The sequence below is a fragment of the Macaca thibetana genome, chromosome 1 (genome assembly GCF_024542745.1).
Source record: "Macaca thibetana thibetana isolate TM-01 chromosome 1, ASM2454274v1, whole genome shotgun sequence".
NCBI lineage: Eukaryota > Metazoa > Chordata > Mammalia > Primates > Cercopithecidae > Macaca > Macaca thibetana.
In genome coordinates this window covers 192,188,155-192,211,621 of record NC_065578.1, presented here as the reverse complement: position 1 = coordinate 192,211,621, position 23,467 = coordinate 192,188,155, and the positions used below count along the sequence as shown (strand labels likewise).

General features: G+C 39.2%; 1 protein-coding gene across 1 annotated transcript in view; it reads left to right on the top strand.

Moving 5' to 3' along the window:
* The window catches only part of MROH9 (maestro heat like repeat family member 9), a 131,916-nt gene that overhangs the window by 66,002 nt on the left and 42,447 nt on the right, over positions 1-23,467 (top strand). The window contains exons 16-17 of the mRNA XM_050783869.1: positions 13,817-13,954; positions 15,866-16,039. Of these exons, the coding sequence (XP_050639826.1) occupies positions 13,817-13,954; positions 15,866-16,039 (312 nt within the window). The remainder of the gene's footprint in view (positions 1-13,816; positions 13,955-15,865; positions 16,040-23,467) is intronic.

The following is a 23,467-nucleotide window of genomic DNA, read 5'->3' as shown; positions in this document are numbered from 1 at the left end:
TTTTTCTGCATCTATTGAGATGATCATGTGATTTTTGTTTTTAGCTCTGTTTCTGTGGTTTATCACATTTATTGACTTGCGTATGTTGAACCATCCCTGCATACCTGGTATGAAACCCACTTGATCATAGTGGATTATCTTTCTGACTTGTTGTTGAATTCATTGAGCTAGTATTTTGTTAAGGATTTTAGCATCTTTGCTCATCAAGGATATCGGTCTGTAGTTTTCTTTTTTGGTTGTGTCCTCACCTGGTTTTGGTATTAGGGTGATGCTGGCTTCATAGAATGAATTAGGGAGGGTTCCTTCTTTCTCAATCTTGTGGAATAGTGTCAAAAGGATTGGTACCAATTCTTTTTTGAATGTTTGGTAGAATTCTGCTGTGAATCCATCTGGTCCTGTACTTTTTTTTGTTGATAATTTTTTAATTACTGTTTCAATCCCTCTGCTTATTATTGGTCTGTTCAGGGTATCAAATTCTTCCTGATTTAAGCTAGGGGGTTTACATTTTTCCAGGAATTCATCCATCTTTTCTAGATTTTCTAGTTTATGTGCATAAAGGTGTTCATAGTAGCCTTGAAGGATCTTTTGTATTTCAATGGTGTCTGTTGTAATATCTCCTGTTTCATTTCTTAGTGAGGTTATTTGGATTTCCTGTCTTCTTTTCTTGGTTAATCTTTCTAATCATGTATCAATTTTGTTTATCTTTACAAAGAACCAGTTTTTTGTTTCATTTACCTTTTGTATTTTTGTTTGTTTGTTTCAATTTCATTCAGTTCTGCTGTGATCTTGGTTATTTTCTTTCTTTGGCTTTGTTTGGGTTTGGCTTGTTCTTGTTTTTCTAGTTCCTTGAGGTGTGATCTTAGGTTGTCTATTTGTGCTCTTTCAGACTTTTTTATGTAGGAATTTAGGGCTATGAACTTTTCTCTTAGCACTGTCTTAGCTGTATCCCAGAGGTTTTGATAGGTTGTGTCATTATTGTAATTCAGTTCAAAAATTTTTTAAAATTTCCATCTTGATTTCATTTTTGACCCAATGCTCATTCAGGAGCAGGATTTAATTTCAATGTATTTGCATGGTTTTGAAGGTTTCTTCTGGAGTTGATTTCCAGTTTTATTTCACTGTGGGCTGGGAGAGTGCTTGATATAATTTCAGTTTTCTTAAATTTACTGAGGTTCATTTTTTGGCCTATCATATATTCTATCTTGGAAAAAGTTCCATGTGCTGTTGAATAGAATGTGTATTCTGTGGTTGTTGGATGAAATGCTCTGTATATATCTGTTAAGTCCATTTGCTCCAAGGTATAGTTTAAATTCATTGTTTCTTTGTTGACTTTGTCTTGATGACCTGTTTAGTGCTGCCAGTGGAGTATGAAGTCCCCCACTATTATTGTGTTGCTGTCTATCTCATTTTTTAGGTCTATTAGTAATTGTTTTATAAATTTGGGAGCTCTAGTATTAGGTGCAAATATGTTTAGGATTGTGATATTTTCCTGTTGGACAAGGCCTTTTACCATCATATAATGTCGCTCTTTGTCTCTTTTAACTACTGGTGCTTTAAATTTTATTTTGTCTGATATAAGAATAGCTACTCCTGCTCACTTGCAGTGTTCATTTGCATGAAATCCCCTTTTCCATTACTTTACTTTAAGTTTATTTGAGTCCTTATGCATTAGGTTGGTCTCTTGAAGGCAGCAGATAGTTGGTTGGTGAGTTCTTATCCATTCCGCAGTTCTGTATCTTTTAAGTGGAGTGTTTAGGCCATTTACATTCAATGTTAGTGCTGAAATGTGAGGTACTATTGCATTTGTCATGCTCTTTTTTGCCTGTGTACTTGTTTTTTTGTTTTTGCTTTTTAACTTGTATTTTTGTTGTATAGGTCCTGGGTCATTTATGCTTTAAAGAGGTTCTGTTTTCATGATTTGTTTTAAGGGTTAGAGCCCCTTTTAGCAGTTCTTGTAGTGGTGGCTTGGTAATGTCAAATTCTCTCAGAATTTGTTTGTCTGAAAACAACTATATCTTTCCTTCGTATATGATGCTTAGTTTCACTGACTACAAAATTCTTGGCAGATAATTTTATTTGAGGAAGCTGAAGATAGGGCTGCAATCCCTTCTAGCTTATAGGGTTTATGCTGAGAAGTCTGCTATTAATCTGATAGGTTTTTCTTGTTAGGGTACCTGGTGCTTCTGTCTAACAGCTCTTAAGATTCTTTCCTTCCTCTTAACTTTGGGTAACCTGATGACAATGTGCTTAGGTGAAGATCTTTTGTTGATGAATTTCCCAGATGTTCTTTGAGCTTCTTGTATCTGTATGTCTAGATCTCTAGCAAGACTGGGGAAGTTTTCCTCAATTATTCCCCCAAATGTATTTTCTGAGCTTTTAGAATTGTCTTCTTTCTCAGGAACACCAATTATTTTTAGGTTTAGTTGTTTAACATAATCCCATACTTCTTAGAGGCTTTGTTCGTATTTTCTTACTCTTTTTGTCTTTGTTGGATTGGGTTAATTTGAAGACCTTGTCTTTGAGCTCTGAATTGTTTTCTTCTACTTGTTCAGTTCTATTGCTGAGACTTTCTGGAGCGTTTTGCATTTCTAAAAGTGTCTCTGAAAATTTTCTGAAATTTTTATTGTTTTTTCTTTAAGCTATATATTTCCTTGAATATTTTTCCCTTCACTTCTTGTATCATTTTTTGGATTTCCTTGCACTGGGCTTTGCCTTTCTCTGGTCCCTCCTGATTAGCTTAATAACCAACCTCCTGAATTCTTTTCCAGGAAAATCAGGGATTTCTTCTTGGTTTGGAATCATTGCTGGTGAACTAGTATTATTTTTGAGGGGTGTCAATGAACCTTGTTTTGTGATATTCCCAGGTTTGGTTTTCTGGTTCCTTCTCATTTGGGTAGGCTCTGTCAGTGGGAAGGTCTAGGGCTGAAGGTTGTTATTCAAATTTTTTTGTCCAACAGGGTGTTCCCTTGATATAGTACTCTTCCCCTTTTCCTGTATATGTGGCTTCCTATGAGTCAAACTGCAGTGATTGTTGTTTCTTTTCTGGGTCTAGCCACCCCGTGACTATACCAGCGTCTGGGCTGGTACTGGAGGTTGTCTACACAGAGTCCTGTAATGTGAACCATTTATGGGTCTCTCAGAAGTGGATAACAATGCCTATTCCAGTGGAGGTGGTAGAGGGTGCAATGGACTCTGTGAGGATCCTTAGCTTTGGTGGTTTAATGCTCTGTTTTTGTGCTGGTTGGCATCCTGGCAGGAGACGGTGATTTCCAGAAAGCATCAGCTATAGTAGTGTGGAGGGGGACAGGTGGTGGGTGGAGCCCTAGAACTCCCAAGATTATATGCCATTTGTCTTCTGCTTTCAGGGTGGGTAGGGAAGGATCATCAGGTGGGGGTGGGGCTAAGTGTGTCTGGGCTCAGAGTCCCCTTGCGTGGGTCTTGCCGTGGCTGCTGTGGGGGATGGGAGTGAGAGTCCTAAGTCACTGGAGTTGTGTACCTACGAGGATTATGGCTGCCTCTGCTGAGTCATGCAGGTTGTCAGGGAAGTGGGGGAAAGTGGCAGTCACAGGCTTCACCCAGCTTCCACACAAACTAAAGGGGCGGTCTCACTCCCATCATGTCCCCTGCAACAGCCCTGAGTCTGTTTCCAGGCAGAGGGCAAGGCAGGCTTGAAAACTTGCCCAAGGCTTTTCACCTCCCAGCTGCAAAAGAAAAAGGTTTTAGTTCCTCCACTGCCTGTGAAGTCTAAGTCTGCAAGTCAGATTCATGCCCTCGCCTGAGTTCTGGCCAAGAGGCTTCTTGCTCTATTCAAATTGTTACAAAGTTCAGCTCGAGAATTCCTTCTCCCTGCATAGTTTTACCCCCTGCTCCTCTGGCCAGGATGGATGGATCCTCCTTCTGATGGATCTCTTCCTGATGGATCCCTGTGGTGCCAGGCAGGAATGGGCTGCTTGGGGACCCAGTGAACTCCCCAGGGCCTTTCTGCTACTTCCCCTAACCCCTATATTTCACTTGGCTCAGCTCTCTGACTTGACTCAGCTTCAGGTAAAGTCAGAAACTTCTCCAGCAAACAGACCTTCAGCTTCTCCAGTCAGGTTGTGTGTTCGGGAGAGGACTGTCTCCCTTTCTTACTTCCACAGTTGGGGCACTCACAGTATTTGGGCTTTCTTCCGGGTCCTGCAGGAGCGTCTACTTCCTTCAGAGGGTCTGTGGGTCCTCTCAGGATTACTGGTTTGTCCTTACAATCAATCTGGAGCTAAAATACACAATGCAGCCTCTGCATGCTGCTCTGTCTGGAGCTGCAATCTAATCCTGCTTCCCATCTGCCATGATCTCTCCTAGTCACCAGGTGGGTTTATCTCTGAGCACTCTGTTCTGTTTTATTGGTCAATATGTCTGTTTTCATACCAGGACCATACTGTTTTGACTACTATAGCTTTGTAATATATTTTGAAATCAGGAAGTGTAGTATTCCAACTTTGTTTTTCCAAGATTGTTTTGACTATTTGGGGTGTTCATTGGTCTCATACAAACCTTATTTTTTTTCTACTTCTGTAAAACAAGCCATTGGACTTTTGAGAAAGATTACATTGAATGTGTAAATAACTTTGGGTGGTATAGACATTTTTATTTTTTTGAGACAGGTCTCACTCTGTTTCCCAGGCTGGAGTGCAGTCACACGATCTTGACTTACTGCAACCTTGTCCTCTAGGCTCAAGCAATCCTTCCACCTTAGCCTCCAGAGTAGCTGGGACTACAGGTGCGTGCCACCATGCTTGGCTAATTTTTGTATTTTTAGTAGAGATGGATTTTGGGTTTCACCATGTTGCCCAGGTTGATCTCAAACTCCTGAGCTCAAGTGATCCACCCAACTTGGCTTCCCAAAGTGCTGGGATTACAGGCATGAGCCATCACGCCTGGCCAGTATAGACATTTTAACACTTTTAACTCTTTCAATATATGAACACTGGATATCTTTCCATTTATGTGTGTCTTCAATTTCCTTCATCGGCATTTTATAGTTTTCAGTGTACAAGTCTTTAACATCCTTGGTTAAATATATTCCTAAATATTCTAATTTTTATAGCTATTGTAAATAGAATTGTTTTCTTAATTTTTTTCATATAGTTTATTGTTAGTGTATAGAAATGCAACTGACTTTTGTATGTTGATTTTGAATTCTGCAGCTTTACTGAATTTATTACATCCAAGAGGCATTTTATGGAGTCATTAGGGCTTTCTATATATACAAGATCATGTCATCTGCAAAGACAGAACATTTTACTTCTTCCTTTCTGATTTGGATGACTTGTGTTTCTTGTCTGAATGTCTGTCCAGGACTTAATATTCATTAACAAATTATTGAAGCTATATTTTAATACATTTGTCTTTTAACTTTTACATTAGAGTTAAATGTGATTTACACACCACCATCCCATATTAAAATATTCTAATTTTGACTATATATTTATCTTTCAAAGTGAGTTTTATACATTCACATATTTTAATGTTGTTACTCAGTGTCCTTTTATTTCAAATTGAAGAACTCCCTTTAGCATTTCTTGCAAGTTAGGTCTCATGGTTGTAAACTCCCTCAGTTTTTGTTTGTCTGGGGATGTCTTTATCTCTACTTAATTCTGAAGGACAACTTTGTCAGGTATAGTATTCTTAGTTGTCAGGTTTTTTCTTTGAATATACCCCACTCCCTCAGTTGTGAAGTTTCTGTTATCTGCTGATAGCCTTATGCTAGTTTCTTTGTGTGTGAGAAGTCTCCTTGCCTTTGCTGCTTTCAAGATTCTTTTTTTTTTTTGACTTTTAATAATTAGATTATAATGTGTCTCAGATAGTTCTTCTTTGAGTTGATCTTCCTTGGAGTCTTGAGCTTTATGAATCTGGATGTTTATAACCCTCACAAGGTTCAGTTTTCAGCCAGAATTTCTTTAAATGTTTTCTCTCTGTCTCTCTGCTCCTTCCTCCCTCCCCCCACCTCTTTCTTCCTTCTCTCTCCTCCCCCAATTTCTGGAACTCCCATAATTTAAACATTCAGATATTTAATAGTGTCCCTTACATCCCTGTCTTTACTCTCTTTCATTCTTTTATTATTATTATTATTATTATTATTATTATTTTGGCTAATTTCAAATGACTTGTCTTCAAGTTTGCTAATTCTTTCTTGTGTGTGATCAAGTCTGCTATCAAAGTTCTCAATTGAATTCTTCAGCCTATTGTTATAATCTTCAGCTCCAGGATTTCTGTTTTGTTATTTTTTATGGTTTCTTTTTTTAATTAAGTGTATCTTTCTGTTCATGCATTGCTTTTCTAATTTTATTTAGTTGTCTATCAGTGTTTTCTTGCATCTCATTGAGCTTCTTTAAGATGATTATTTTGACCTCTTTGTCAGGCAGTTTGTAGATCTCCATTTTTTGTGGTCAACTACTGGAGCTTTGTAAGTTTTCTTTTGTGATGTCATATTTGCCTCATTCTTCATTATCTGTATAGCTTTGCATTGGTTTCATGCATTTGAAAATGTAAACACTTTTTCCCACTTTTACAGAGTGGCTTTGGCAGGTAAACACCTTTTCCTTTTCATGCCTGGGCTAATGAGATTACCTCCAGAATTGTGGTTGGGTGGAGTTGGAGCTAGGGCACCTGGCTGCTCCTGGGACTTGTGGTTGGCTGGTCTGTTACCATGGTTCAAGAAGGTGTGCTTCTTCTCTGGTTCCTGAGTGAACTGGCCTACCTCTAGGACCTTGATCAGTAGTGTTGTCTCTGGAATCAAGGTCCACTACAGGGTGCAGAAACAACAGACCTATTACCAAGTACAAAGATTGGTGCAGCTCCCTTTGGGTCTATGAGAGGGCTCCTATTGTGTAAGTGGGTGGGTCCCAGGGCAGGACTGGCTCCAGACCATGACTAGCAAGGATAGAACCCAGTCACAAGGCTGCTTCAGTGTTTACAGCCAGAACATGGTCTGCAGGATAGGTATGTTCCTAAGCTGGTCACTAGACAGGAAGAACTGCTCCCAAACTGCAGCTAAAAGGGGCTGGAGTCAAGGTATAGGACCTTTCCAGGATCTGCTGTGGGTCCAAAGTTAGCAGTCCAGCCTGCAAAATCACATATAGGCTTGTCTTTTGGCAGCTTTCTCAGCAGGCAGGACAGCTCTCAGGCCACTGCTGAGAAGATATAGAGATGAGTTACAGGGCTGTTTCAGGGCACAAAGACATAACCAAGGTCAGCAGGCCTGTTACCCTGGTTTCCTTGGTGGATGGTTTTGGTGGCAGAACCAACACCAAATGTAACTGTAGCCAAGTCTGCAGAGAGACCGGGTCATTTCTAGGTTTAGAACCAGGACCACAGTCAGCAAGCCTACCATCCAAGTATTGATTTACAGTCTCAAAACAGCTCTCCTTAATTTTAGAATCCACCATGTTTTTGCAACCTTCTACATAAACCCAAATAATCTCCAGCAAGGTACTTTTGCTTGGGAATGACTGCAAAATTATTGCTTCTCTGGGGGATAATTGTGGTGAATAATATTCCATTCTTGCTTTATTATGGATTTTCATAGAAATGCTTCTATTTCACTATTAAGATGGTTAATTTTTATTGGAAATACACTGTTATTAGCCATTGTTCTATTCATAGTTACATTTGAAATGTTAAATTTTATTGACTTTGATAGTGAAAAATATAATTTTTTACATATCTTATTAATACTATATAATAGTCACAGATAGCCTAACATTAAAACTATCATTGTAATATTCTACAAACTCGATATAGCTGGGACTTGACTTATTAGAATTTTATTAAAAATTTTTATATCTTACTCAGAGGTGATTTTGTTCTGTAGTTACTTATTATGTGTTGTCTCTCTCATATTTTTGTGTGAGATTTACATTCAATTGTAAAAATCAATTCAGTAATTTTAAATACTCCTCTGCACAATGGAATTACTTATGAATCTTGCAAATCATCTATTTCTTAAAATTTTGGAAGAAGCCTGTGGTTAAAATCATCTGCTGTGATCCACACATATTTTAGTACTATGTTGCCATAGAAATGAATGAGAAGCCACACACCTGTAGTCACAGCTACTCAGGATACTGAGACAGAAGGATCACTTGAAGCCAGGAGTTTGAGGCTGTCGTGAGCTGTGATTGTGCTTGTGAATAACCAGTGCATTCCAGCTTGGGCAACATAGCAAGACCTTATCTATTTTTTAAAAAGAATGAGAAAGATCTCTTTGTACTGATGCAGAGTAATTTCCAGGAGATGTTGTTAAGTAAAAATAAAACAAACTGCAGAGCAGCACAGATGCTACCTTTTGCATAAGAGAGAAAAAGAAATGTATTATACACTATAGAAGTATATAAAATGTAGACTTATTCTTTGGGAAATATATACATATGCACACATTAAATACATGTTTTATATATTATATATAATTCTATATAGTTTTATTATATATTATAAACTATAAGGATTTTAAAATATGTACTTGCCTTTTGGAGAGAAAACGAAAAGATAAACTAGATATTAAAGAAACTGGTTACTTTAAACGACATGGGAGTAAAAGGGAAGAATGGACAGGGATGGGAATGAGACTCTCCAAGTACCCCTTCTTGTGTAGTTTTGACTCATAAAGTTATTGTTGAAAGAATAAAATTAAATCAAGAAGTAGAAAAAAGCCAAATTTCCTGTAATCCCAGCACTTTGGGAGGCCAAGGCGGGCGGATCACGAGGTCAAGAGATTGAGACCATCCTAGCTAACACGGTGAAACCCCGTCTCTACTACAAAAATACAAAAAACTAGCTGGGCGTGGTGGCAGGCGCCTGTAGTCCCAGCTATTCGGGAGGCTGAGGCAGGAGAATGGCGGGAACCCAGGAGGCGGAGCTTGCAGTGAGCCGAGATCGCGCCACTGCACTCCAGCCTGGGCGACAGAGCAAGACTCCGTCTCAAAAAAAAAAAAGAAAAAGAAAAAAAGAAAAAAGCCAAATTTAAACTCATGCAAATGAATTTATTTGTATACCAAATTAATAACCACACAGATAATTACTCCATGCAGCTTATGAACATAGTGCTTTGATTTAGATATGTTCCAAGAATGAAAATATGTATAAAGAAATATTCACTTTTAGTCAGAAGGTTTATTGGTATTGTATATTGATATTATCATTTTAAGACTAAGTTATGTATTATTTATCAGAAAGCAAATAAGTAAATATATTAATCCTATTAAACACCAGGGTTTTCCAAGTAAAAGGAAGGCAATAAAAACATGAAGCTGCAAAAAGGTAATATAAACTCTTATGTTAGATTTGAACTAAAATATCAACATTATTAGTATAAACTCACGATTTAAAGAATAACTATTTCCAAGCTCCGAGTAAAAGCCAAGAAAACATGATATTCTGACAGCCAGTCGTACTTTAGCATCGACTTCTAATGGTTTCTAAGTGCTATTACTCACCAAAAGGATGTCTCCTTGATAAAATGGCTGGTTTCAGAGGTCAAGAAAAATAGATGAGTCAGGGACATCTAATTTTTCCACAACCCAAAGAAGAGCTAAAGGCCCATGGGGCCATATCAAAAGGACACAAGAGTCAACTCAAAGTGGCTTCTACTAGCCAACTTAGAGTATCAAAATAAATAGTACCTAAATAATTGTAACATTTTTTTCCCCTTTTTTAAATTATTATACTTTAAGTTCTGGGGTACATGTGCAGAATGTGCAGTTTTGTTACATAGGTATACACGTGCCATGGTGGTTTGCTGCACCCATCAACCCATCACCTACATTAGGTATTTCTCCTAATGTTATCCCTCCCCTAGCTCCCCACTCCCTGAGAGGCCCCAGTGTGTGATGTTCCCCTCCCTATGTCCATGTGTTCTCATTGTTCAACTCCCACTTATGAGTGAGAACATGCGGTGTTTGGTTTTCTGTTCTTGTGATAGTTTGCCGAGAATGATGGTTTCCTGCTTTATCCATGTCCCTGCAAAGGACATGAACTCGTCCATTTTTATGGCTGCATAGTATTCCATGGTGGATATGTGCCACATTTTCTTTATCCAGTCTATTACTGATGGACATTTGGGTTGGTTCCAAGTCTTTGTTATTGTGAATAGTGGCACAATAAACATATGTGTGCATGTGTCTTTAGAGTAGAATGACTTATAATCCTTTGGGTATATACCCAGTAATGGGATTGCTGGGTCAAATGGTAATTCTAGCTCTAGATTCTTGGGAAATCACCAGTCTTCCATAATGGTTGAACTAATTTACACTCCCACCAACAGTGTAAAAGTGTTCCTATTTCTCCACATCCTCTCCATCATCTGTTTTTTCCTGACTTTTTAATGATCACCATTCTAACTAGTGTGAGATGGTATCTGACTGTGGTTTTGATTTGCATTTCTCTAATGACCAGTGATGATGAGCATTTTTTCATATGTCTGTTGGCTGCATAAATGTCTTCTTTTGAGAAGTGTCTGTTCATATTATTTGCCCACTTTTTCATGAGGTTGTTTTTTTCTTGTAAATTTGTTCAAGTTCTTTGTAGATTCTGGATGTTAACCCTTTGTCAGATGGATAGACTGCAAAAATTTTCTCCCATTCTGAAGGTTGCCGGTTCACTCTGATGATAGTTTCTTTTGCTGTGCAGAAGCTCTTTAGTTTAATTGATCCCATTTGTCAATTTTGGCTTTTGTTACCATTGCTTTTGGTGTTTTAAACATGAAGCTTTGCCCATGCGTACATCCTGAATGGTGCCGCCCAGGTTTTCTTCTAGGATTTTTAGTAACATTGAGGTTTTTTTTTATTTCATGAATCTTTGGTGGTTCTCAAAATGAGAGAATGAGAAGACAGACAGAGACAGGAATAGAGACAGACAGAGAGACAGATGCCAGCCACTAAATGTAGAAGGAATGCTAGAAGTGGCAAATCACAATTTCCGCAAGCCCTAATTTGATAACTAAATCCAGAAAAATCATCAATAGATGTTAAAACAATTAAGTGAAAAGTTGTTGGAGAATGGAATATTCACATAACACCAAATTACCATGCTATAGATTACTTACTGGAATCTCAAAGGGAAAATATGACTTTACATTTTTATGTGTGGTTATCACTCAAAAAGAATTACCCTTGATCCTGTTGGGAAATAACACATTGATTATTACCAGTTTCCCATTATTTTTCGTCTGTTTCAATGATCTAGTTTTCCTTGACTTATGTTTGGAGATTTATATTTTTCCAGAAAATAATTTATTTCACTCAGAATTTCAAATTACTGCCATAATCACTGGGTCTCTACTAGATGAGCATATTAAAGTCACCAAGAAATATTTTTTAAGTATATAAGCCAGGGTCTGCCATCAGAAAACCTACTAGGATGAAGCCCAGACATGTGTAATGTATAAAAGCTGCCGGCAGAAGATCCTGCGCTCATCCTTGCCTAAGAACTACTAATGCAGATAGTCTTTTAAAATTTTTTATCTACTCCACACTTTTTTTCTCACTGCTCATTTTTTCTTTTTTGTACAATGTTGATGAAAAATCTGTTTATCTTAATAGGATTTTTTTTCCTGTGCAAAAGGCAATAGGCTTATTCTATTGTTTTTCTGTTTCCTAATACAATAATTTCTGCCTTTATTATTTTCTTACACCAGCTTTCTTTAGTACTGTTTTCTATTTTGTGATATTGTTTCTCTTAATTTCAGGATATAAATAATTTATGTTAACATTTCTTTTTAAGTAAAATATTTAAAGTCAAATTATGCATTTACTTCCAACTATAGTATAAATATATGTTATGTATAATTTTTATTGTTTTTTATTTTGTTGTCATCCTTATTGAGTGTTTGAGTTCCTCTGTGGTTTAAGATTTTGATCCACAAATTAGGAGAGATTTCTCTTAAGTTTACAAGTGCTTTATAGGCTTTCTTTTTATTTTATTTAAACTTTCTTTTTGGTTTCTTCTTTTATTATATCACAAATTTTTGAAGTGCTTTTTAACTTTTTTGCTTTAGAGATGTTAATAATACTTTTTGACATGGTATCTAATTTTTGTGAAGGTTCTTTGAAAGTTTGAAAAGAAGATGTGATCTGTCTTTCTCTCTCATTCACTGTCTGTCTCACTCTCGCTCTCTTGCTCTGCCACTCCCTATCTTTCTGTGTACCTGATCTAAAGATATTTTAAAGTCTTCCAAGGAAAACATGATTTTATAAAACTGTTTGTTTTTGTTTTTGTTTTTGAGACGGAGTCTTGCTCTGTCACCCAGGCTGGAGTGCAGTGGTTCGATCTCAGCTCACTGCAAACTCTGCCTCCCGGGTTCAGGCCATTCTCCTGCCTCAGCCTCCCAAGTAGCTGGGACTACAGGCATCCGCCACCATGCCTGGCTAATGTTTTGGGTTTTTTTAGTAGAGATGGGGTTTCACCGTGTTAGCTGGGATGGTCTCAATCTTCTGACCTGGTAATCTGCCCGCCTCGGCCTCCCAAAGTGCTGGGATTACAGGCGTGAGCCACCGCACCCGGCCAAAACTGTCATTGTGTTTTTAAGAGATTTTAATCGGCATATTTGTCAGTTATTAAATGTATAAAGGCTCATGATACTCATGTCTTCACTTTGAGTATTAGCTCTTAAAAACTAAACTTCCTCAAACTGGCCTGTAGGTTCTGTCCCACCGCCTTACTGCTGTCCAGTTTTCTATTACCTCTCCCCTCCTCTCACTCATCTTTCAGGTGCTCAAACATGCCCTGCTTCATCTCCCTCAGGGCCTTTGCACATGGTTCATCATCCTTGAAGGTAACCTCTCTAAACACTTTTTCTAGCTAATGCCAACTCACAACTCTAAATCTAAATATCACTCTTCATTCTAACTTGAATCTACATTACACAATGTAAATTAAACAGTCCCATAGATCAGGGGTCCCCAGCTCCCTGGGCCACATATTGGTACGGGTTGATAGCCTGTTTGGAACTGGGTTGCACAGCAGGAAGTGAACAGCATGCGAGCATTACCACCTGAGCTCTGCCTCCTGTCAGATCAGCGGCGGTATTCGATTTTCATAGGAGCACAAACCTTACTGTGAACTATGCATGCACGGGATCTAGGTTGTAGGCTCTTTATAAGAATCTAAACTAATGCCTGATGATCTGAGGTAGAAGAGTTTCACACCCCACCTCCTCAGCCATTCCTGGAAAAAAAAAGTCTTTAAAAAACTGGTCCCTGGTGCCAAAAAGTTTGGGGACTGCTGCTGTAGGTGCAGATGTATTGTGACAGCTGGTAGCTTTCTTTCCTAGTACTGACTACAATTAGAAATTCTGTCTCATTAGAGTAGTACCTAGTATAGTATCAGTCTTTCTAGCTTGCCTGGAAGCTCCACAGGGTCACAGGGTGCTACCGTTTTGCTCACCATTGTATCTCTATTTATTAGTGCAGTGCCTGGCCGGCAGTAGGTTATCACCTCTTAGCATATGTAGACATACACTGTCAAGAAACTCACCACCTGACTACAATCAGTATGATGGGGAAATTTAAATTGGGTCACTGAGTTTCCAACAATGGAGGAAAATGTAAAATACACACACACACACACACACACACACACACACACACACACACACAAAAGCATCTATTTTTCTATCCTGGTTTCTGTCTCTCCCCACTGCTGTGAGCACTGAAATATATGTGTTTGATGTTTTAGTGAGATTTGCATTCTAGTTTTACCTAGAATATCTTGATTTTTATGACAGAAATCATGCAATTTGGCCTCTACTTTCCTTATAAACTTATTAACTATTTTCTTTCAGCTTCTGAATAACTTCTTCAGGGACCCTTTCCCAGAAGAATTTTTGGTCCTCTTCACAAACTGGATCAATGATTCCAATCCTATAGTTAGCAAACTGATCCTTCAGAGAATTGCCCATATGTCACCAGTTGTCAATAAGGTATGTGTATGTTATTTGTATCTGCCAGCATCATCAAAACCATAATATGAGATTTTGATGTTACTTAACATCTTCACTAGTAAAGCAGTGATATTTTTCAGTCTCTATATAACTAATACATATCAAAGCCTGCTGTTTTATTAACAAGGAAACTGAGTTGAATAGAAAGGATGTATTAAGTCCATTTAGTGGCTTTATTGCCTTACTTTTTTGTTGTTACAGAAAATCATTCATTGCACTCAGAATGTATTTATCCTCATTGCCCTAGACTTGTCTTACAGTCTAAACCATACACACATAATTTCTCCTCCAACATACACACGTGTACACATTAATTCCTATCTCAGAGCACTTGTTCAAGCTTTTTCTTCTACTCATAATTTTCCTACTTTACCTATACATATTTACATTTTTCTCCTTTTTCAATGATCGGCCCAAGTCAAACTGCACTGAAATTTCTTATCTCTAGCAGCCTCATCCCTCTCAGGACCATATCAATTATGAGCACTCATATTTTATACCAGTGGCCATCAAAGCACAGTTCTTGAACCAGCAGTATCAGCATCAACTGGAGACTTGCTAGAAATGCAAATTGTGAGGCCCCACCCCAGTCCTATGGAATCAGAAATTCTGGGGTAGGCCCACCAATCTGTGTTTTAAAGGTCCTCCAGGTAACTGTTATTCAAGTTAAAGCTGAGAACAACAGACTTATATTGTTTCCCACTGACTCACATGAATAATTCTTGCCTTCCTGGTCGACTGAATTTAAGCATGTTCCATGTTCTGTAATTCTACACTCCAAAGTATCTTGCAAAATGCTGAGAGTGTAAATGTTCTATAAATCATTACTTTTATAATACATCCAATAATAAATCCTTGTTTATTTATTGAGCATGGCCTCTGAAAACTTAAGCCTATCAGTGGACACCCACTGTGCATTTATACTGACATAAGCCATGGTCTGTTTACTTTAAATGAATAATATAAGTTAATGGATTTACCAGTAGTGTACACTCTCTTAGTAAGCAGCAAATTATTTATTGCTTTACCCAGAGCTCTTCCTAATGTTATTAACAACTGAAAGGAAAATTCTGTCAAGGCTTCCTAGAAGAGTGAAAGAAAAGTAGTGGAAAGTGATCTGGGTTGAGATTGCATATATTGTTTGTAAAGACAAAAATGGCCTCTGGCATTGACATAGTCCTTAGCTCTATTTTTTTCTCCTTAAAGCTATTATTTTGGCAAAATAATATTCATTAATTTCCTTTAGTCTTTTTCTGCTTGCCTTTCTTTCTCTCTGGTGTCTCTGTTGCATGTTCCTCCTTGCCTTCTATTCTGTTTGGTTCTGATCTACATTGACTCCCATGACTTGCCTGAGTGTCTCAGTAGCTCTCATGTCCAAATGGCTCACTGTCATCTAATTTAGAGGTCATTCTGCCAGTAGTGTGTTAGTAAATGTTTGACAGCCAGCTCTCTGAAAATAAGGCCAATTCCCTGGTGTAAAGATCCCTATGATGGCTAATCTGAAACTTTCAAAGGGACATGACTAACCAGGGAACTGGCAAAAGATGCACAATAGCACATCATTATTTAATATTCCTGCCAATTAGATGCGATGCCCATGAATAATCTCAAGAGCATAGATAATGGTAAAATGTAGCAAAAGAATTAGGGAGTGACAATTTTTTAGTATTTATTATCAGTTTCTATTTAATGTTAAATTTATATAATTTAATTTTCAGTAATTTTTTTTTTGCAAAAAGTCAACATTTTTGAAAATTTGACAAGAGACTTTCGTGAGTCGGCTTCCGCACACCATGATGTGCCACCCAGACTCGAGGTATCCATACTAAATGTCAGCTCAAGTCTTCTGCTAGTTCCTAAATCCCACCATTTTTTTCCTTTTATATGTAGATAGAAAATGTCAGCAGTATATTAATAGCCATCCTGGATGCCTTCCTTTCCAAAGACGATACTGTTGTACTTCGGGCCTTGATCACCCTTAGAAGGCTTTTAAACAAACTGGACACAATGACTTATTCTTTGGGTACCAGAATTGGTTCCAGCTACTGTCCTCTGATGGATCATGTGAGTGACACAGTTAGATATGTAAGATCATTAGGTTTTGTGGTTCAGCTGAAACTCAAGTTGAAGCAATGATGTTAGGGCACAGAATAAGTCAATAGAAAATAGTTATTTTGTAAGAAGTCACTATTTCTTTTCCAGAGATAACAATATTAGTTAGGTAAGTACTGGTATTTTTTTTTTTTTTTTGACAGAGTCTCGCTCTGTGGCCCAGGCTGGAGGGCAGTGGCGCCATCTCGGCTCACTGCAAGCTCCACCTCCTGGGTTCACGCCATTCTCCTGCCTCAGCCTCCGGAGTAGCTGGGACTACAGGTGCCTGCCACCACACCCGGCTAATTTTTTGTATTTTTTAGTAGAGACGGGGTTTCACTGTGTAGCCAGGATGGTCTCGATCTCCTGAGCTTGTGATCTGCCCGCCTCGGCCTCCCAAAGTGCTGGGATTACAGGCGTGAGCCACTGTGCCCAGGCTTTTTTTTTTTTTTTTTTTTTTTTTTTTTAAGTACACTGTGAGAACCTGGGGAAAAAAAGAATAATCATCAAGGAATGGCCTCTATCCTTGGATGAAATTGTAGCTCTGTGGCTATGTACTGGTTAACCCTATATCTGGACTGCCTAGGTTCAAATCCCTCTTCCGCCTCTTATTGGCTATCAAACACCGAGTGAGTGATTTCTTCAGTCTTTTGGTGTATCACTTTCTCCCCATTGATAAAACAGCAATGGTAACATAAACAGTATTAGGTTTATTATAAGAATCAGATTTGTTATTTGCCATGCCCCAAATAAATGTTTATTATCATATAAAATTTGAATTTTAAAGTATTTTATCAGAAAGTTCTTCCTTCTGAAAATTCTCATTTTACATGGTAAACATGTTTCAGAAAAGTTGAATGAAAACTTTGGTATGCCATGGGGAATCTATGTATTTTTAAAGAACTCCATGATAAATTATTTGTAAACCAGAGAATTATTTCACAACAAATTATCCTACCAAAACTTCTAAGTTTTTAATCACTTACATTTCAATGAAGAAGAGCACAGTATTATTAAATTATGGAAAAAACAAATGTAGTGGCAAAAATGAATTTTATAAACACATAAACACTTTAGAATAGTAATAATAATAGTGACTTGAAGGGGCAGGGCCAAGATGGTCAACTAGAAGCAGTGGCAGCCTTCAGAGGCTCCCATCAAAAAGAACCCTAACAGCATGCAAATCCTGTGCCGGCAACTAAGGTATCCAGGTTCTGTCATCACAACTGAGTAGGCAGCGGGCGTGACCCATGGAGAGGAAGGCAGAGCAGTGTAGTGTTGTGGCCTCTCTGAGAGCCACACAGGCCAGGGGAACCCCTACACCCAGCCAAAGGAGGCAGTGAGTGAGCGTGCTACCCAGCCTGGGAAAACGTGTTTTTTCCATGAAGATCCCACTCATGAGCCCATGCCACCAGGGTCTAGGGTCCCAAACACCGAACTGTACAGATTCTCAACAGCCACTAAGCTAGAATCTGTTTAAGACTGCTGAGCTCCTGGGGCTGGGGGCGGTGGAGGGTGGGGGGGGGTGGAGGGTTGGGAGGCGGTGGAGGGTGGGGGGGTGGGGCGGGGGTGGTGACTAGCACAACAGCTGTGGCTGCCTGCTGTCTAAGCCCTTTAAACTTCTTGGGGGAGGGGTGACAGCCAGCACTCAGACTGATAGCCACCTAAGACACAAAGCCCTCAGGGTAGGGGAAGGGCAGCAGCCGTCTCTATAGCTCCAGGCTATGATTTTTCCCTGCTGGAGCCAGTGAGGCTGGATGGCTTGATCCCAAGAGGTATCCCCCACAGCCCAACACACCAGTTGTGGCAGACTGCTGATGAGTGCCTCTTCAGGCCTGACCTAGACCCATCCCTCCTCGCTGAGGTCTTCCTGCAGATAGTCCGACTACTCCAGCCAGGGGCTCAGGGACAGAACTCTGATCTTCCTAGGCCTGAACCCCTGGGGGGAGGAGTGGCCACAGTCTCTGCACACTAGCAGACACAGTCTTTCCTCCTCCTAGTTTGAAGGAAGCAGGGCAGCCCAGACAAGTGGGCTTTCCCCCCAGCAAAGCACACCCCCTCCACCAAGGGACAGCCAAAGTGCTTCGGTAAGTGGATCCTGCTCCCCATAAAACCCAGCCGGGTGAAACTCTCCAAAAGGGGTCATCAGAAACCCTATACAGGAGCGATCCTACAAGCATCAGGTTGGTGCCCCTCAAGATTCCAGACAAAAGAGCAGGCACCCATCTTTGCTGTTCTCCAGATTCCTCGAGTGGCATCTCCAGACATGGGAGCAAATCAGATGAATAAGGCCTAAAATGAACCCCTAGAAAACTGTGGCAACCCTACAGAAGAGGTACCTGACCATTGCAAGAGAAACAAAGAAACAGAAAGCAACAACATCACCGACAAAAAAAGTCTCCACAAAAACCCGATTCAAAGGTCAGCAGCCTCAAAGATCAATACTGGACAAACTCATGAAAATGAGAGAAAAATCAACAAAACAACGCTGCAGGCCCAAAAGGCCAGAGTGCCTCTTCTCCTTCAAATGGTCACAGCACCTCCTCCAGCAAAGACGTAGAACTGGATGGAGGATGAGATAGATGAATTGACAGAAGTAGGCTTCAGAAGGTGGGTAATAACAAACTCCTCTGAGCTAAAGGAGCGTGTTCTAACCCAATGCAAAGAAGCTAAGAACCTTGATAAAAGGTTAGAGGAGCTGCTAACTAGAATAACCAGTTTAGAGAGGAAAATAAATGACCTGATGGAGCTGAAAAACACAGCACAAGAACTTTGTGAAGCATACACAAGTATCAATGACTGACTCGACCAAGCAGAAGAAATGATATCAGAGTTTGAAGACTATCTTGGTGAAATCAGGCATGCAGACAATATTAGAGAAAAAAGAAGAAAAGGGAATGAGCAAAACCTCTGAGAAACAAGGGACAGATCAACGAGACAAAAAATTAACAGGATATTCAGGACTTAAGCTCAGCTATGGATCAAGTGGGCCCCATAGACATATACAGAACTCTCCAACCCAAATCAACAGAATATACATTCCTCTCAGTGCCACATGGCACTGATTCTAAAATAGACCACATAATTGGAGGCAAAACACTCCTCAGCAAATTCACAAGAACTGAAATCATAGCACACTCTCTAAAACCAGTGCAATCACATTAGAACTCAGGATTAAGAAACTCACTCAAAAGCCCACAATTACGTGGAAATTGAGCAACCTGCTCCTGAATGACTCCTGGGTAAATAATGAAATTAAGACAGAAATCAAGAAGTCTTTTGAAACCAATAAGAAGAGACTATGTATGAGAATCTGTGGGACACAGCAAAAGCAGTGTTGAGAGGGAAATTTATGGCACTGGATGTCCATGTCATAAAGTTAGAAATATCGGCCAGGAGCAGTGGCTGACGCCTGTAATCCCAGAACTTTGGAAGGCTGAGGTGGGTGGATCACGAGGTCAGGAGTTCAAGACCAGCATGGCCAAGATGGTGAAACCCCGTCTCTGTTAAAAATACAAAAATTAGCCTGCCATGGTGGCACGTGCCTGTAATCCCAGCTACTTGGAAGGCTGAGGCAGAGAATTGCTTAAACCCAGGAGGCGGAGGTTGCAGTGAGCCGAGATTGCACCACTGCACTCTAGCCTGGGCGACAGAGTGAGACTCTGTCAAAAAAAAAAAAAAAAGGCTAGCAATATCTCAAATCGACACCCTAACATCACAATTAAAAGAGCTAGAGAAGCAGGAACAAACAAATTCAAAAGCTAGCAGAAAACAAGAAATAACTAAAATCAGAGCAGAACTGAAGAAAGTAAAGACACGAAAAGCCCTTCAAAAAGTCAACGAATCCAAGAGCTGGTTTGTCGAAAAAATTAACAAAATAGACCACTAGCTAGACTAATACAGAAAAATAGAATGAAGAATTAAATAGACACAATAAAAAATGATAAGGGGGAAATCACAACTGACCCCCCAGAACTGCAAACTACTATCAGAGAACGCTATAAACATCTATACACAAATAAAAGGTAAAATCTAGAAGAAATGGGTAAATTCCTGGACACATACACCCTCCCAAGACTAAGCCAGGAAGAAACTGAATCCTTGAATAGACGAATAACAAGTTCTGAAATTGTGGCAGTAATTAATAGCCGCCTACCAATAAACAAAAGCCCAGGACCAGACCATTTCACAGTCGAATTCTACTAGACATACGAAGAGGAGCTGGTCCCATTCCTTCTGAAACTATTCCAAACAACTGAAAAGCAGGGACTTCTCCCTAATTCATTTTATGAGTCCAGCATCATTCTGATTCCAAAACCTGTCAGAGACACAACAAAAAAGAAAACTTTAGGCCAATATCCCTGATGAACATTGATGAGAAAATCCTCAATAAAATACTGGCAAAACAAATCCAGCAGCACATTCAAAAGCTTATCCACCCCGATCAGGTCAGCTTCATCCCTGGGATGCAAGCCTGGTTCAACATATACAAATCAACAAATGTAATCCATCACATAAAGAGAACCAATGACAAAAACCACACGATCATCTCAATAGATGCCGAAAAGGCCTTCGATAAAATTCAACATTCCTTCATGTTAAAAACTCTCAATAAACCTGGTATTATTGGAACATATTTCAAAATAATAAGAGCTATTTATGACAAACACACAGCCAATATCATATTGAATGGGCAAAAGCTGGAAACATTCCCTTTGAAAACCAGCACAAGACAAGGATGCCCTCTCTCACCACTCCTATGCATCAAAGTATTGGAAGTTCTGGTCAGGGCAATCAGGCAAGGGAAACAAGTAAAGGGTACTCACATAGGAAGAGAAGAAGTCAAATTATCTCTGTTTATGGACATGATTCTATATTTAGAAAACCCCATCACCTCAGCCCCAAAACTCCTTAAGCTGATAAGCAACTTCACAAAATCTCAGGATACAAAGTCAATGTGCAAAAATCACAAGCATTTCTATACACCAACAATAGACAAGCAGAGAGCCAAATCATGAATGAACACTCATTCACAATTGCTACAAAGAATAAAATACCCAGGAATACAGCTAACAAGGGATGTGAAGGACATCTTCAAGGAGAACTACAAACCACTGCTCAAGGAAGTCAGTGAGGACACAAACAAATGGAAAAACATTCCATCCTCATGGATAAAAAGAATCAATATTATTAAAATGGCCATATTGCCCAAAGTAATTTACAGGTTCGGTGCTATTCCCATCAAACTACCATTGACATTCTTCACGGAATTAGAAAAACCTACTTTAAATTTCATATGGAACCAAAAAAGAGCCCATATAGCCAAGACAATCCTAAGCACAAAGAACAAAGCTGAAGACATCATGGTACCTGACTTCAAACTATACTACAAGGCTACAGTTCCCAAAACAACATGCTACTGGTACCAAAACAGATATATAGACCAATGAAACAGAACAGAGACCTCAGAAATAACACCGCACATCTACAATCATCTGATCTTCAACAATCCTGCCAAAAACAAGCAATGGAGAAAAGATTCCCTATTTAATAAATGGTCTGGGAAAACTGGCTAGCCATATGCAGAAAACTGAAACTGGACCCCTCCTCATACATTATACAAAAATTAACTCAACATGGCTTAAAAACTTAAATGTAGGACCCCAAACCATAAAAACCCTCAAAGAAAACCTAGGCAATACCATTCAGGACATATGCATGGGCAAAGATTTCATTATAAAAATGCCAAAAGCAATTGCAACAAAAGCAAAATTCACAAATAGAATCTAACTAAACCAAAGAGCTTTTGCACAGCAAAACAGACTATTATCAGAGTGAATAGGTAACCTACCGAATGGGAGAAAATTTTTGCGATCTACCCATCTGATAAAGATCTAATATCCAGAATCTACAAGAAACTTAAATTTACAAGAAAAAAAAAAAAAGACCCCATCAAAAAGTGGGCAAAGCATATGAACAGACACTTATCAAAAGAAAATATTTACATGGCCAAAACACATATGAAAAAAAGTTCAAGCCGGGCGCGGTGGCTCAAGCCTGTAATCCTAGCACTTTGGGAGGCTGAGACGGGTGGATCACGAGGTCAGGAGATCGAGACCATCCCGGCTAACCAGTGAAACCCCGTCTCTACTAAAAAAATACAAAAAACTAGCTGGGCGAGGTGGTGGGTGCCTGTAGTCCCAACTACTTGGGAGGCTGAGGCAGGAGAATGGCGTGAACCCAGGAGGCAGAGCTTGCAGTGAGTCGAGATCTGGCCACTGCACTCCAGCCTGGGCAACAGAGCGAGACTCCGTCTCAAAAAAAAAAAAAAGAAAAAAAGTTCAACATCACTGATCATTAGAGAAATGCAAATCAAAACCACAGTGAGATACCATCTCATGCCAGTCAGAGTGGTGATTATTAAAAAGTCAAAAAATAATAGATGCTGATGAGGCTGTGGAGAAATAGGAACGCTTTTACACTGTTGGTGAGAATGTAATTAGGTCAACCATTGTGGAATACATTATGGTGATTCCTAAGAATCTAGAACCAGAAATACGATTTGACCCAGCAATCCCATTTCTGGGTATATACCCAAAGGATTATAAATCATTCTGCTATAAAGACATATGCACACGTATATTTATTGCAGCACTACTTACAGTAGCAAAGTCATGGAACCAACCCAAATGCCCATCAATGTTAGACTGGATAAAGAAAATGTGATATATATACACCATGGACTACTATGCAGCCATAAAAGGGAATGAAGATTATGTCCTTTGCAGGGACATGGATGAAGCTGGAAGCCATCATTCTCAGCAAACTAACACAGGAACAGAAAATGAAGCACCTCGTGTTCTGACTCATAAGTGGGAGTTGAACAATGAAAACACATGGACACAGGGAGGGGAACAACATACACCAGGGCCACTTGGGGGGTGGGTAGCAAGGGGAGGGAGAACATTAGGAGAAATAGCTAATGCATATGGGGCTTAAAACCTAGATGATGGGGTGATAGGTGCAGCAAACCACCATGGCACACATAGACCTTTGTAACATACCTAAACTTTCTGGACTTGTACCCCAGAACTTAAAGTAAAAAAAAAAAAAAAAAAAAAGTGGCTTAATTTATTGAACACTTAATATATACCAGGGGCTATTCTAAATGATTTACACGAGCTATCTTACATAAATCTCTAAGCAACTATATTACTATCATCCAATTTTCATGTAAAGAAACTAAGGCAAAGAGAAGGCAATATTTGGCCAAGGTCATATATGTGATAAAGTAGTCAGAATGCTCACATAAAAAAACATCAGTATGAGATTATAAACATTTCCTGAAAACCAGAAAGTGTTATTATATTTTTAAAATTTGGGCCAAGTGCAGTGGCTCAC